Raw genomic sequence first — 17,545 nt, 5'->3', positions numbered from 1 at the left:
GTAATAAAGTGGAATTTAAAAGCAATGACTTTAATTGGACGAAAAAAAGGAATAAAAATTGAATTGTTAAGTGGAGAGAGAAAATGAACAGTGGTTTGCTTAATAACATGGTCCCCACTCACTTTACTCCCTAAACACCACTTTCTTAATTTATGTGCCCAACTCAAAAGTGTTAATTCTAGTGGAACGGATGGAGTATTTAATTTAACGGCCAAAAATTCGATTGTTAATATTTTTTTAACGATCGAATTTCGATTATTAATATTATATATTTTTTATTTATTATTTTTTGCTCCCTCCATCCCAATAAAAGTGGCCACCTTTCCACTTTGGTTTGTCCCACTGAAAGTGACCACTTTCTAAAATATGAAAGATTTGGACTTAATTAAGCCCATTAGATCTATTATATAATAGGATTAAGCCTTAACCTATGTGGCATATCTAAAATCTCACCATTTCAAAATTTACCATATATAATCTTCATCATTTATTAATATTATATAATTGGATTAAGCCTTAACCTATGTGGCATATCTAAAATCTCACCATTTCAAAATTTACCATATATAATCTTCATCATTTATTAATTAATTAACTATTACATTCTATATAAAGATTCATTAATCGTAATAAATATAATTAATAATATATATATATATATATATATATATAATATTAACATTACATATAATCTAAATTAATAAATTTTATTATTTATTTTTTCTAGATAATAATTAGATTTACATGTCTGATAAGAAAAAAATTATAATCTATATACGATAAATTATTTTAATTGAATGTTAGTGATTAGATATATATTTGTTATTAATTTTATATTTCTCAATAGCGTACATATTATATTGTATGAATATATATATATATATATAATATTTATATTCTTAATTTTCAATAAAATTAATTTTAAATTAAGTTTGAATTGAGACATGCACATATATGTAAATTATAAACGGGTCCGGTCATTGATTTACATGTTTGCATAATAAGGCACAAATTCTGTAAACTGATTACTTTAAAACAAAATCTTATTTTATGTCTATCAAAATAATTAAAATTTTATTTTTATTTTTTATAAAATAAATCCATACATTTTATTTATATAGGGAAGAAAAGTATATTTTTCATTTCTACAAACTTTATTTGTTTCTGTTCGTCCATTACTACAATAATAATAATAATAATAATAATAATAATAATAATAATAATAATAATAATAATAATAATAATAATAATAATAATAATCTATAATATGATTAGGCCTTAGCCTACGTGGCAGGCCTCAAATTCTTTCTTTTCAATCTCAATCTCCAACGTGGCATTTGAGAATCCAATCTATATATTCTCATTCTCACTTTTAAAACAAAAGTCACGCCTCCCTCTTCCTTACCCCATCGCCGCCGTCCCTGAATCCGATCGGCGTCGTCTCCCCCTTCACTGTCTTTCTCTTCTCTCGATCATTTTCTCTCTCTAAAGTCGATTGCACACTCAAATCAAGCCCTAATTCCCCCCTTAAACTGCCCGCCTCTCTCTCCCTCTAAATTCAGGCGTCGCCGTCGTCCTAAGGGCGGCGTTGCTCCGCCTCATCTCTGACTCCCTCTTCCATTCCTTAATTAGTTCGATTTTGTTTCCACTTCTTAAACCCATGAGAATTCTCCATTCGAAGCAATTAATACAAGAGCAGTAAGATTTATTTTTTCTATAACCCGTTGCCGTTCCTTCTTCTAGACTCCGGCGAAATAGTCGCCGTTGAGCTTGCGGTTCTTCCGCCGCCGAGTCACCGTGAGCCCTGGAGTTCGTCCACCGTGCCGTCGACCCCCACCCCACCGACGACTTCTCTGTTTTGATACCTCCATTTCCTGATCTGCCGTGATTCTTCCTACACACCTATGGTAAGTATTAAATTAGTTTCCTAATTTAATAACGTGTTTCACTATTTTAAATATAGAATGATTATTATTTTAGAAAGAACAAATTTTGGAAAGACTTTTGGCATCTGCTATCAAGTGTGTTGTGATTGTTGCATGGAAGCAATATGATTTATCAACTCTGATGAGGGGTGAAATATGCAAGGTCCTAAGATCAGGACACGTGGCTTTGCTTGGAATACTAAAGATGAGCAGCAGAGAGCAAAAAAGCTGTGAGAAATAGGCAGAGGAAAAAGTCCAGAGCAGAGCTTACCAGAGCAGAGTTGGCAGAGCAAAGCTTCCAGAACATAGCTGCCAGAGCAGAGCTTCCAGAGACAGAGCTAACCAGAGCAGAGGGCCAGAGTCAAGTTGCCAGAGCTAACCAGAGCAGAGATGCCAGAGCAAAGCTTCCAGAGCAGAGCTTCCAGAGCAGAACTACCAGAGCAGAGCTTCCAGAGCAAAGCTGCCAGAGCCAGAGCTAACCAGAGCAGAGCTTTCAGAGCAGAGGGCCAGAGCCAAGTTGCCAGAGCAGAGCTACCAGAGCTAAGTCATTAAAGTTAGAGCCAGAGCCAAGTCGCCAGATCCAGAGTCAGAGCTAAGTCGTTAGAGTCAGAGCCAGAGCCAAATCACCAGATCCAGAGTCAGAGCTAAGCTATTGGAGCCAGAGCGTGGAGCCACACGCCAGAGACAATTCGCTAGAAGGCGGAGCTACTTAGCAGAGCGGAGCCAAAGAGTAGAAGTCTGCCCCAAGGAAGGAAATACAGAGCTACTAGACAGAGCGGGATGATGAGGACAGAATCCAGCTCTATAATTAGGGGACAACGACCTGACAAGTTATAATCTAATAATAGCCTTAATTAGTTTAATGGCGAGCATGCGGAATAGATGACCAAATGAATTTACTACTTTACCCCGACTGTAATGCATATAAATACCTACGATGATGAAATAAAGCACACGCTCTCTCTTTACTGCTTTAAGAACTCTTCTATTTCCTTTCTCTCTAGATTTTAAACTAATAAAATTATATACATAAATAAAATATCTAAATTGTTAGTGTTATGTTTGTTAGATAGTTGACAATTGGAGTCATGGTTGAATATAATTTCATATTTGATGATGCTCTCTCAAACTCTAGATGAGATGATGCTCAAAACTCCAGACGAGATGATGCTCTTTCAAGTTTTAGACGAGATGATTCTCTTTCAAGTTTCAGACAAGATGATGCTCAGAAGTTAGAGGTGATCTGTCAAATCTGCGACGAGATGATGCCCACAACTTGGTTGGTCTTAAAACTCCAAATGATACAATGTTCGATAAATCAGTTATGGTCTTTTAAATATCAGGCGAGATTATTTTCATAATTAGTTATGCTTTTAGAAGTTCGGAATTATATGATACTCACAATTCAATTATGATTTTTCAAACTCCATATAAAATTATGGTCAAAAGGCAAAAAAAAAAAATTGAACAAAATTAATAAATCTTGTAACAACAAATGCAACAAATCAATCCTCCATCATACCTATGTCAAATTTATATGTATTTCTACTTTTTTTTTTCTTATGCGTCAACTTTTTATAAAATTTCATATGAAAACTGATGGGTATTTTTATGATCTCAATAAAATTAATAATTTAATTACTAAAAGTTGTTGAGATTAATATAATTTAAAATGTATTACTCCCTCCGTCCACCAATTCAAGGCCTAGGGCAAGTGTAATTTACACTTGCCCTAGGCCTTGAATTGGTGGACGGAGGGAGTACTAATTTAATTTAATTTAATTAATTATATAAATAATTTACATAAAAAATTATTTTATATAATTATCATAAAAATAACATAAAATATATAAATTACAAGAAAATATGTACCCGTCGAAATTTCGACGGGTAATACACTAGTTAAGTTTAATTAAGCTCCTAATTTAAACATACCTCATCTATTCTACCTAACCCTGTAAGGGGTGTTTTCATTTCATTCTCTCGTCTATCCCTATATCCGTCGGAGAAATAGAGCTCTAGTTGACCCTTTCCCCTCACCGCTGCTAATCAAATGGACTCCTGCTTCCAGACCACCCCTTAACCTCTCTTCAATTTTCCCAACAGTAACCCTTGTTTTTCCACTGTTTTCGAGAAAGCACACCGCGATGGCCGCCTGTCGCAACGACGCCACTTTCGACGAGGCGGAGCGGCTGAGCTTGGACGCCGCCGCCTGAGAGTCCATGGCCGAGAAATCCGCTAACAAGGCCGAGAGTCGAGCGACCCGAAGACATGGAAATGGATCAGCTGTGGCGCTGAAAATCAAAGCCTGGGGCCGCGATTTGGGGGCCTAAGGCTCCAGTTGGCGGCGCCTTGGTCGTTTGCCACGCCGTCGTGCCTCTTGATCCGGCAGAATTTGAGGGAAGAAGCGGCGGCGAGGATTCTTCGTCAGGGAAGGTGAGTGGCGGTGGGGCGACCGCCAACGTCGCCGTCGCCCAGATGCAATGAGAAGAATTTCTTGTATTCACACAGAAAATAGAACATATGTAGTAAGAAGAATAAAAAGTTAGGTTGAAGGAAATTAATTAAGACTCATTATTTTGTTGGACTACACTTAATTAAAACATAACAATCTCCTTCTTAATATCCATGCTCAAATGAAAGTGACCGCTTTTAATGGGACAAATGAGTAATATTTTTTTATTTTTTTATATTTTATTCTTATTTTAAAATCGTTGAGAATTTCTTAAAATCAATCTTTATTTTTTAACAACAATATTAACTTTTTTTAAAAAATAACGATAATATTTTTTTATTATTTTAAAATAGATCGTTATTTTTATCGTCACTCTTTCGCTGATGTTATAAATTTTAGATATCCTTTCAACATATTCTAAGGTTATGCATAAATGATATTGTATATAGAATGAAAGTTTAAATGAATTAATATGTGTTAGTGATGAGGACTGTAATACTCATCAGCGTTGTGCTTAGCAATACAGGGACATTTTACCTAATTATTATTATTATTATTATTATTATTATTATTATTATTATTAAATAAACTAACCAGCGCAGGTTTATTTAAAGACCAAGGATACTAAAAAGAATCCGAAGCACCTGTGCAGGATGCAGAACCCGAATTGTCTGTGCAATCACAAGATAATGAAGCTCACAGCGGTGAAGTCACAAGTTAGGAGTTAAAGATAAATTTACTAAGGCATTAAGGGGCTCTAGGCCCAATTATCTTGGTGAATGGGCTTGAGGCATTAGGGCTCACTCTCATGTCTATAAATAGGAGGTTTATCATTAGAGTTGGGGATTCTATTCATTCTAGCACCACACTTGTAACATGTAACTCTCTCGAAGTATAGTGAAAAATCCGAAGAACTCCCGTGGACGTAGGTCTTGATGACCGAACCACGTAAATATTGTGTCGTTTATTGCTTTATAGTTTAGGTGTTGGTTTCGTGCTTTACCAGTTAGTTATATCAATAATACACATTTTCTATATTGTTGTTTACTTGAAAGAAATTTCAAGGTTAATCGTGCTTGACTTGTAATTAGGATGGCTGACCCGTTGAAAAGTTCGTCAAAGTGTATGCGCTTGAGTCCAAAATACATTAGAAATATTGAAATACATGTGAGGCAAAAAGCTAGATTTGTTACATTAGCGATTGAATTTCGGTCGTTAATTTTTTCATGAACAACCGATTTTTCGGTAGTGTTTGGTGTCCCCTTAGGGACACCAATCATTGCGACCTCCTGTGTGTGAACAGTGAGGTCCCGGGTTCAAACCCCACTGCTTTCTCTCCCCAATTCCCCAAATCAAGAAAATAAATAAATTACATTTATTATTCTTAGTTGAGATGTGATCTTTTGATGTATCATTGTCCCTGGGCTACTACATTCGTGGGGCACTGGGGTTGGCTTATTTCACTAATTATTTCTAGCGAAGTAAAAGTAGAATAACACTTTGAATTTTAATTGCTGACCGAATTATAAAATTCCTCGAAGGAATTAACTGAGAAATCCAACAGAATCAAGTAATCTATCGATACTATATTAAAAAGGGAGTTTTTAATTTAAAATAATTTAAAATCAATTTCAAAATTGAGTGGTAATTTTGTAGATATAATAAAATTGAAAATTTATGTTTAAACTATATATTTTTCTTTTTTATTTTCATTTTCTTTAACTTCTTATTTGTTGTTACATTTCTTTCCAAAGTTGTGAAATTTGATTAATTATAAAATATTTAATATGCATATCAAATTAAAGATCACGATAAAAGCTTTAATATGATACTTCATTTTATGAAAATATTTGATTTAAAATGTAAAAATTAAATTTGTTTAAATATTAAAATTTTATAAATTTCTCTCTCATCTCTCATCTTTTGTGAATAAATATATCTTTAATTCTTTTTAATTAGTATTTTATTTTTAATTTTTTAACTTATTTTTTTGTTTTTATTTTTTATAATATCAAAATTTATAATTGTGATTTTTTTTTTATTTTTTTAATATTCAATTCAAATATATTCAATTAATTTGTTATTATATTTATAAGTATAATAATTAAATTAGTATTAATTTTATATAAATATAAAATTTAAAAATATTTTCCTGTACATTGCACGGGATGCGAATACTAGTTGTGTTAAATTTAGAGACTGTGGACGGGGAGCTGTCATGAAATTGTAGCTAGAAATGCCTTTCTTGGACAGCTTTGCAAGATAGGTAATGGAATTCGGTGAAGAATTTGAGAAAGTATTGTAGCTAAACACAGAGGCGGATGGATTTGTTGAAGTACGGCATCTGTAAACATTTACACAGGAGTCCTGAAGCAAATTTTTTTGAGCATTTCGTAAACTTCATTTTCATGTATTTTTTTTAACAACCACTTAATATAATAGATAGTTATTTGCAATTCCGTACACTTCATTTTCATGCATTTTAAAAAAAAAATGTTTCATCTTATTGTAGCTAAACACAGAGGCGGATGGATTTGTTGAAGTACGGCATCTGTAAACATTTACACAGGAGTCCTGAAGCAAATTTTTTTGAGCATTTCGTACACTTCATTTTCATGTATTTTTTTTAACAACCACTTAATATAATAGATAGTTATTTGCAATTCCGTACACTTCATTTTCATGCATTTTAAAAAAAAATGTTTCATCTTATTGTAGCTAAACACAGAGGCGGATGGATTTGTTGAAGTACGGCATCTGTAAACATTTACACAGGAGTCCCGAAGCAAATTTTTTTGAGCATTTCGTACACTTCATTTTCATGTATTTTTTTAACAACCACTTAATATAATAGATAGTTATTTGCAATTTCATACACTTCATTTTCATGCATTTTAAAAAAAAAATGTTTCATCTTCTAAACAAATAAACTAATTTTCATTATTAATAATTCGTAATTTTACTTTTAATTTGAGAATTGACTCAAATTCAACATTAAAAATTAAATAAGAAGGAAAAATAGAATAAAATATACACATATAAACTAATGTATTATATTTTTTTCTTGTATTTCTTATTTATATACATATATATAGATATATAAAATGTAAAATAAATACCTACATAAAAAAATAAAAAAAAGGGAGGAAGCTTCAGCCCCCCCCGGCCCGGCCCGAATCCACCAGTGGAGTAAACACCATAGACATAAAAAAACAGCTAAATGGGTACTATGTATCATTAGGGCAACTTGATCATTAAATAATGGGTAATTCTATTCATAGCCTCCATTTTATTCATTATAGCATCTTATTTTTAAATAATAATAAAATATAATTATAAATTTATTATTGTACCCTTGTAAATCATAGTCCCAGATTAAATTCGTAATAAAATATTCATTTTTTGTTAAAAAAAAATTTAAATTAAAACATTCATTTTATACTCCGTAACCCCTTCACTGTGGAACCGTGACAACTGACAAGCTTTCTGGAAAACAAAATTACAATGACGAAACATATTTCGTAGCCCCCTTTTTCATTAACAAAGCCATGTTTTTCTGCAAATCACAACAGCATCATCACCATTACTAAACAACTTCTTAAAAAACTTAAATAACAGTGACAAGGAAAAAATATGTAATAATGGAATAACTCACAGTAAACAAAAACCAAGTTTCGTCTGAATAATGAGGATTTGAATCTGGAGCCCATTTTTTTCCCATCTCCAAATTACTTGAGAATCAAATTTTCTCACAAACATATTAACTCTAACCCGATGTGAAATCCATGTACGTATTCCATTCTCTTTTTCCATTAATCGTTATGATGTTTGAAGAATCGCGGAAATAAATTTCTATCGTTCTCAGAAAATGCCAAGCTTTGGTATCAAACTATAAAGTTCATGCTCAAGCAATCGGCTGTAGAGCCGATTGGAGGCGACGAAAAATAACTTTTGCAGCAGCGTAGCAAGGCTAGATCTCATGGTTGGCTGTTGAATTTTGGTCCTTCGATTAATTAAGAGGCTGAGTCATCGCAACAGTGAGGAATATTCTATTTTCCAGAAATTCTAAATTATCCAAGGCTATGAATTATAAGGATAAATTAGTAAATTTATCATATTTTTTATTAATATTTTATATAATGGGCTATAATGAGTAAAACGTGGGCTATGAATAGAATCACCCTTAAATAATATCCAAAGTGGAGTGGATGGTGGATGTTTGTCGTTAGGTTGCAGAGAATTTCTTCCCTTTGCGTCGGTGGCCGTGGGCCTACTCCCATTGATTATTCCATCAAGTATAGTAATTATATAAAATTAGTAGTAGCATTGTATCTATAGAGAGAGTATAGTAAAGTGTGTGTGATGAAATCAGAAAAAATGGATTGGGCGATCCTAAGAGGAAGAGAGGGATGTTATGAGCAGTACTCTTCACTATCTGAATTCATACATGATTTAGACGAAGAAGCCGATTTGGCACATGAGATATCAGTATGGGGATGTGTTTTGTATGAGAAACAACAGCAACAGCAGCAAATCTTAACTCTGATGTTAAACTTTGCAGCCGAGTCTTGTTATACGGACCGTCATTACATGATGCAGTTTTGGGGAGTAGTGAAAGTGGAGGGCAGCCATCATTACCTCTCTTCCTCGCATCACCCTTTTTGTTTTAAAAGACTCATGAAGGGGATTTGCTGGTACAGGAAGCTATGTAGGGATCATGTCTACGTTGTCGACGTCGGTGATGAGAAACTCGGAGGCGTAGGACGGGCATACCGGAATAAGCATCCCGAATCCACACCAGATTTGAGGCTCTACTCTACCTATGAATTCCCCATGCGCGATGATGCTGCAGGCTGCGGCTTCAGATCTTACATGGCACTGCCTCTGTTTGATTGCAATACCAATGAATACTATGGTGTGTTGGAGCTCTTGCTTGATCATGATCATGTTATAGGAAGTCTTCTAATATCCAAGCTGGATCGAGCATTACAGGTATTTGTATTTCTCAAGAAAATGATGTATACTATGTTTATCCTTGTTCTGCTAAATTGATGTTCATTAATCATCAACATACAGAGAGTATGGTTGAGGTCAACTCACAATTCCGTTTCTATTAGTGACTTCATAAAGGAAAAGGTATAACATTTCCTTGTGATTATATCATTGCTTTGATGTATTATTTGAACGTCTCGGTCATTAATTTATGGCCTTTTGTCCCGTCAGCAACCTGAGAGAGAAATGAGGGAGATACTTGAATTAGCAGTGGCGACAGTCCCACAACTATATCTGGCACTAGTTTGGGTTCCTTGCAACAAGCAGTGTGTTAACATCGACACAAACTTATGTTGCATGGAATTAGCATCTTTCATCACTTCTGAAAATAAAGTGGTTAATTCTTACCACAATTTTTATGGAGATATGTATCAGTATCTTGATGCTTGTGCATTTCACAATCTACTTATAGATGTCAGGAGCTGCCATTCAAATTTATGTGATCATTTCAATATAGCTAAGAATCCATTGGCGCACTATGCTCAAAGGGCTAGGATGTCCAATCCTTTTGTTATTTCTCATCACAGCAATAGAAACCACTTGTATATCATTCAATTTTTTCTTCAACCAAAACCAAAATTCAGAGAAGTTGCATACGGTGAAAATCCTCTGGTGTTGCTGTTAGGGATAGTGGAGATGAATCTCAAAAACTCTAAGTATCTGTCGTGGGGACAAAATGTAGAGAAATCTGAAATGCCTGAATTACTTGATGGTTTAAAAGAGACCAACTCCTATAAGCAAAAGATTTCGGAGTCCAACTTCACGACATACTTGGAAACAGTTGACTTGCATTGCCTACGACCCTCCTCAGCGGATGGTGGCGAAGGATGGGTTTTTTGCTTGCTAGCTGCAGAGAGATTACTTGTACGCACACGGATGAGGGAGAAGATAGAAAATTTTATGAAGAACGTAGCAATAAAACATTGGGGGGAAGGCTATTGGTTAGTACAGTTTTGGGCACCCAAAATGGTGGAGAATAGGTGTTATCTAGAGACTTCAGACCAGCCTTATGCTGTCGGCTGTCTAGCCAAAGGTTTGGCTTCATTTAGGAAAAAATGTACGACACATTACTATTTTGTGGACGAGCAAGCCGTAGAAGAGGAACTCGGACCCCCCGGACGTGTCTTCAGAAGCAAGCACCTTGAGATCACCCCAGACCTCTTCCATTACACTACAGAAGAATTTCCAATAAGAAATTATGCAATGCATTGTTGTAGTCACCGAGGATATTTTGTTTTGCCCATATTTGATGATGAACACAATCACAAGTGTGTCGGTGTGCTTGAGTTCCTTGGATTTCATTATCATCAGCTTGAAGATATCAGAGAAGAACTAAAGGTACATACAGTTTCTTCTCAATTCTGATATGTGATTATATAAATTCAATGTGAAATGTTCAGTTTCTTGCAGGATGCAAAACTGTGCTCGATTCACACTGACTTGCACCCAAGCTTCTTAGAAAATGAACTACTTGTCAATGTAAATATCTTCTGTTGCTTTGGCCAAAAGAAATTGAATTGTAATTTATGAAAGACATGCTTATTTTTGTACAAATGTGTTCTGACATTATGTGTTCGATTTGGTCCAGTCTATCAACTGCAGGAGAGAAGCACTGTCTGAAGTCAACAATGCCCTTGAACGGATCTGTGATAGCATTCCCCAACTTCATATGGCAAATGTTTGGGTCCCTAAAGAAGATTGTGATATTAGTACTAATATGAGTTGCATGAAACTCGAATTTTCTACTAATGAAATATTGAACTCTATGCATACAGATGAAGTTAATTGGATTCACGTGCAATCCAAAAAAGGGATTGTTGGGATGGTATTGGCATCTGAAAACAAATCCTGCTTTTGTCTAAATTTATATGAATTGAGCATAGTTGATCAGCCCCTATCACACTTTGAAATGAGTGAGAGATATGATGTTTGTTTTGCAATTTGTTTGCAAAGTTCACACACTGGTGAGCTTCCTTATGTCGCAGAGTTCTTTCTCTACCCAGTTCCTGCAACATATGAATATCTTCGGTCCTTCTTGAACTTTCTACTGAAGATGATGAAGCAAGAACTCAAATCATTTAAGATGGCATGTGGGAAACAACTAGGAGAGGAATTGGTGGTTGAAGTTATCGAATTTTCTGATGCAAACAAACTTGATTCATCTGATTCAGAGCACACAGATGTGTTTCCGATCAAATTCAAAAGTGTGCAGTACAGTCAACATAGTGAAGAACAACATACAGAAGAACACAATGTTGTTGATTCCGATTCCAAGAGAAAAGAGAAAGGAAAAAGGAAAAAAGAAGAACCTAGCATTACTGCCTCAGATTCCAATAGAAAACAGAAAGGAAAACAAAAAAGAGAGGCTGCTTCAGATGCCAAGACAAGAGATAAAGGAGAAACGAAAACCGGTCTCAGTCTTAGCTATGAGATTCTCAAGCCACATTTCGGGAAGAAGCTACAAGATGTTGAGAAAGAGCTTGGTTGTAAGTATAAATTTAACTTATTGTTCAACTTTTCTTGAAACTACTTACAGAATTGGTAATCTATTATTTTCTTACAGGTAAGAGATCAACAATAAAGCGTACATGCAGAAAATATGGCATTAAAAGGTGGCCAAATAAAAAAGAACACATAAAAAATCTATCCCTCTTTGAAAGAGAAAGTGGGAGCGAGTCTACAAACACAGAAAGCACTCATCCTCTCATTGTTGAGAAGGAGACGGAGAAGGTGATAATAAAGGTGAAAGACAAAGAAGATACAATAAAATTTGAGTTATGTCTCTCCTTAGGAGTGGGTAAGCTTTTTGAAGAAGTGGCCAAAAAATTTAATTTGAAGGTGGGTGCTTTCAAGCTGAAATATATGGATGAAGATGAGGACGAGATCTTATTAACATGTGATGAGGATTTGCAGCTTTGTCCAAAGAGTCAGACAGCAACGGGCAAGACTTGTATCCACTTTTACGTTCAATTGATTTCTAAATAAGCTCCTCTGGATTTTATGATGTGTGTGAAATAAATTAGCTTACGGCATTTCTTCCCTTATATATCTATCATGTGCTTGTTTGTGCTTTCTCTTTTTCTTGGATTTCTGTTGTAAATTGTAAGAGCTTCTTTTTCTGTATGTAAACATCCAATTACACATGTGTTCTGGTTATTTGGGTTGCAACAGGAAAATTAAGTTTAGTTTCTTGAGATGAGAACTCAAATTACTTTATGTTGTTATAGAAGCAGATTCAAGAATACACAGCTAATTAACATGATATGTTTGAAAATATTCAGCCCCCAAGAAGTTGCAATTCAAGTTTGTTGTGCATCCGTCTATTGGTTTATGAGGCATTATATGGTGTAGTTTTGGGGCGACATCATCAGATCTCTACCTCACACCACGTGGAGCTTTGATGCTATGCTGCAGCAAATTTATTAGTTTTTCGTTGGTAGGTATGCTCGAATTGACTATATCTTCCACAAGCATAGTATAGGTCACTTGGGGCAATTATATAAATCATTATAGTTGAATTGTACTTCCATAGAGTATGATATAATGTGATTGAATTTAAAAGGCAGAGTTGTTTATATTTTCTTTCTTTTAAGCTAATTGTGGATATTGGATGATACCCACTTTATTAAAGGAAAAAAAATATTTACCCATCATGAAAGAAATATATAAACACTATCCACGTTTTGGATAAATAGACAAAATATACCAATAAATTATTTCTTCAACCAAAACCAAAATTTAAAGAAGATGCATATGGTGATCATGCTTGCGCTTGCACTTGCACTTGCTCTTAAGAATTTGTGGAGATGAATCCCGAAAGTTTTTTTTTTTTGTTTTTGGACCTTGCTATTTGGATCAATTTGATCCGCATCAAATCAAAAAATTAATTAGAGTTTAACATAAAAGGACATTTTTATTCTTTATGTATTTTTCATTTTATAACTTTAATATATTATATAAATATGTATATATATTATTGAGAACATTAAATATTCATTAAATAACTTTGTATTTTCGATGAGAAGTTTGACTAGCTTATAATGTATTTCGTAAACACACATAAATCTATTTATTTTCATGACATGCATGAATCTGTTATTTATTTTTTATTTTTTTTATTAACTAACACGTTTTAGTTTAATTTATTTTAAAGCCAAAAATTAACTTACATATTCGATTGATATATGTCTGCACAAACCCAAATTATATATGACGTTAATTAAATAATGTACCACTCTTTCATCCACTTAAAACATAAATGAAGCTACGGTGGTCAACATTTTTCAAAGTTTTAATGAGGCTATTCAAACTACTTACGAAAAGAATTGTAGAATTTCATTGAATCTATAATCTAATTTAAATAATAATCTCTCTAATTTTGTTAAATTTTATTTTGAATTTGAAAATATCACAACCACTTTCTTCGTGACCCGTGTGAACATGGATGGCATGGATAATATTGGACATATTACTTTTTTATGGATTTCTTAAAGCATTCAAAAGTTATCTACAGTGGTTGTATTAATTTTGTATTTTTTTAAACTATACTTTATTAAATATAATTAATTTATATTTATTAAATATAATTAATTTATAATATTTTATATTTATTTTTACAGTGGTTGTATTAATTTTGTATTTTTTTAAACTATACTTTATTAAATATAATTAATTTATATTTATTAAATATAATTAATTTATAATATTTTATATTTATTAACTAAAAATAAAGAGTCAAAATTTTTAGAATATGTTACATATATTAAATAAAAATAAATTCATGTAAATCAAATTGTCACCTCTTCTACAATTGCTACAATTGAAGTATATATGTTTTCTTGCTCACTAATATATATGAATAACAACTTACGTTTAGTGATCGCCAACATAATTTAAAAATGTATTGTATACTTTTGATACTTTTTTGAGGATTTCTTAATGCATTCAAAAGTTATCTCTTAATATAGTGATTGTATTAGTTTTGTATTTTTTAATATCGTAACTTGACGAAAACAAACTATACTTTATTAAATATAATTAATTTATAATTTTTTATATTTCTTAAATATAATTAATTCATAATTTTTTATATTTATTAACTAAAAATAAAGAGTCAATTTTTTTAAAATATGTTATGTATATTATATAAAAATAATTCATGTAAATCAAATTGTCACCGCTTTTACAATTGCTACATGTTGAAGTATATATTTTTCTTGCTCGCTAATATATATGAATAACGACTTACGTTTAGTGATCGCCAACATAATTTAAAAACACAAAATCTTCTATACACCCGAGATATTAGTGTTATTTCGATATAGTGATATTGTCATTTAGTGTTAGTGTAATTTCAATATCGTGTTAGTGTCATTTTGAAATAGTGTTATTTATATAACATGATAGTGTCATTTGTAAAATAAAATAATGTTAGTGTAGAGTCATTTACACCCGGGTGTACGGTACACCCGGGTGTACGGTACACCTGGGTGTACAAGAAGCCACCTCATTTAAAAATGTATTGCATACTTTTGATACTCCCTCCATCCACGAAAGAACTTACTAGGAGGGGACTGACACATTTTAAGAAAATAGTTTGTTGAGTGTATTGAAAGTGGATAAAAAGTTGTTGAGTGTATTGAAAATGGTGAAAAGTTATTTTAAGTAGTATTGAGAGTGGTGGGGTATAGTCCAAAAATAGATAGGAAGTTCTTTTGTGGACGTCCCAAAAAGAAAAAATAGGAAGTTCTTTCGTGGACTGATGGAGTACTTTTTTGTACGTGGATTTCCTAATGCATTCAAAAGTTATCTCTTAATATAGTGATTGTATTAGTTTTGTATTTTTTTTAATATCGTAACTTAATTTACAATGGAGAAACGTTTTAAGGACATAATTAGTGAAAATTGGAGGTTGCCACCCTTGATACGACTATGCCGCACTTGCGCGACATATAGAATTCATAGGCGGCAACTTCTAATTTTCACTAATTATGTCTTTATTACATTGAATAATGGTGATTAGAGGTTTTTAAATAGTTAAAAAGAAATTTGGAACGAGCATGCCGCCCGTGATTATAAGCTTGCCGCATGCTCAACATCTCTCAAATTAATACTATTAATTTGTTATTATTTGTTTGTAGATGGATCAATTCCCTAAGAACGTTATTGTGAGGTACGCGAGTGCATTCGAGGGTTGCAAGTACGTCGGTGGGGATAGAATGGTGGTTACAGTTCTTACGGTCGATATTCTGACCTTGTTGTATCTCGTTAACCACCATATGCTGGCGGAATGACGATCAGCATCCTACGCGCTCTTTTATTTATCAAAGAATTGGCTCAGTAGAAGGGAAAAAACATCGAATTGAAGATGATGAGGATGTGAGAAACTTGTTCATTGCACAAACAAATCATGTTGTGTATATTGATCACGACAGTGTTGATGTGGATCGTGTTGTCGAAGAGCCAGTTCAAGACGTCTATGTCCCTTCGTTTAATTATGGACAATCTTCATATCAACTTGACGAAGGATTGGAATCAATTTAGAGGTATAGGAATATGAATCGGTTGGTTGATGACGAAGGGTCATCTTCGCAGCAGACAACCCAAGGATTAGAATCAATTCATATGTATGGTGGTATGAATTGGTTTGGTGATGTTCAATGGAAGACCGCGTCTCAGGCCAGGGCAAACAGGGATCAATCACCGACTTATACACAAGGTGAAGCTGCACAATGTTACCAGTCAGAGATACCCCTGCACGATAATGTAGAAAAGACTGAAGAGACACCTGATCAAGAGACGGAAGAGGTACTACGTGAGGAAAGAACAGATTCAGAAGCCACCGAAGAATTGTCCGATGAAGAACGGATCAGATTTACTAGGATTGACTTTGCAGGTTGGGTGACTTAGTGTCCTTGATAAATGCTAAGGCACGGGCCAGTCGAACAAACCGCGTAAATGGTGGTGATAATGACGATGATGATGACGAGCAGCACTATCCCAATCAATTAACCAATTGGATGGTTCCAGTCATTCCAGTAGATGCTGCAGCCTCACTTGTCGACGTCGAATATGACCCGTCTAGAGTGACCGAACTCGACAAGAACGCATACTACTACAGCAAAAATGATTTGATTGTGGCTGTCGGGTTGTAGAACATGAAGGCGGGTGGAATGGCAAAAGTTAAAAAATCAGATCACATACGCATTTACTTCAAATGCAAGCACTCGTACAAATTCCCCTTCGAGGTTCGAGCATCTAGCCAAGACGACAGATCATTTTGGGGAGTCTATAAGTTCATTGGTCAGCACACTTGCTCCCGTGAGGTTGATCGTGTGATGCGGCTAAAGGCTCATGCAAATTACATGCGCAAATATTTTTCGAAAGTAATTGAAAACGACGAAATTTAAATAGCTACAAATTAATTTGAAACTAAATATTTTCAAATAAGCATATGTATAAACCGAGCATGCTCTGTTTTTTATTACTACGAAACTAAATATTTCCAAATAGCTACAACTTAATTAAAATAGAATAACTAGAAATTGAAAAGCACAATTGACGAATCCAAGACCTGTGCAAATGAAGCCATATTTTTGAAGTAGCTGAAATTTGCGTGAATTTGTTTCGCCGTCGCCGGGATATGCTTCGCCGCCGCCATAATATGTAGGAAGGCTTGCCTTGCCGACTTGCCATTTAATTGAGAGAGGATAGTGGCTTGTCTTGCCGATTTATGTCTATTTATTAGTCTTAGATTAGGGTTTGTGATTTAAAATGTTGTGGGCCCGATTTTATTTTTTTCAAAATGTGTATATTTGGTCTGTTGGGAACCTTGTGGAATATCCTAACCCTTGTTTTGATGATACCAAAATTCATAGGACTTAGATGTAATAGACTAGAATCGTTTTTGAACTCAAGTGTTAGAGTTCGTTTCTAGTTTAGTTGCGGTGTCAAAGACTGAAGACTGAAGAATGAAGACTGAAGACTGAAGACTGGAGTTACCAACTGAAGTATCAGTTGAAGAATTAGTTGAAGACTGATTATTTAATGCGCGCCATAGACTGATACTAAAGTCAAGTATCAGTTGAACATTCCTCCTAGGACTGATCTTCCA

General features: G+C 33.9%; 1 protein-coding gene across 1 annotated transcript; it reads left to right on the top strand.

Annotated features, from left to right (window-relative positions):
• The first annotated feature begins 8,698 nt into the window (after positions 1–8,698).
• On the top strand, positions 8,699–12,626 carry LOC131016447 (protein NLP6-like). Its single transcript, XM_057945145.1, has 6 exons — positions 8,699–9,372; positions 9,457–9,516; positions 9,604–10,770; positions 10,843–10,911; positions 11,021–11,918; positions 11,996–12,626. The coding sequence occupies exons 1-6, from the start codon at positions 8,743–8,745 to the stop codon at positions 12,415–12,417; spliced, it is 3,246 nt and encodes a 1,081-aa protein (XP_057801128.1). The 5' UTR covers positions 8,699–8,742; the 3' UTR covers positions 12,418–12,626.
• The last annotated feature ends 4,919 nt before the right edge of the window (positions 12,627–17,545 follow it).

The sequence above is a fragment of the Salvia miltiorrhiza genome, chromosome 3, assembly GCF_028751815.1.
Source record: "Salvia miltiorrhiza cultivar Shanhuang (shh) chromosome 3, IMPLAD_Smil_shh, whole genome shotgun sequence".
NCBI lineage: Eukaryota > Viridiplantae > Streptophyta > Magnoliopsida > Lamiales > Lamiaceae > Salvia > Salvia miltiorrhiza.
This window is presented reverse-complemented; position numbering and strand designations above follow the sequence as displayed.

Bases quoted from the DNA above. Each gene is read 5' to 3' on its own strand.
- LOC131016447 (XM_057945145.1), top strand. From the start codon at position 8,743: ATGAAATCAGAAAAAATGGATTGGGCGATCCTAAGAGGAAGAGAGGGA. The intron at 9,517-9,603 runs GTATAACATTTC...TTGTCCCGTCAG, and splicing joins GTGACTTCATAAAGGAAAAG to CAACCTGAGAGAGAAATGAG. The intron at 10,912-11,020 runs GTAAATATCTTC...GATTTGGTCCAG, and splicing joins AAAATGAACTACTTGTCAAT to TCTATCAACTGCAGGAGAGA.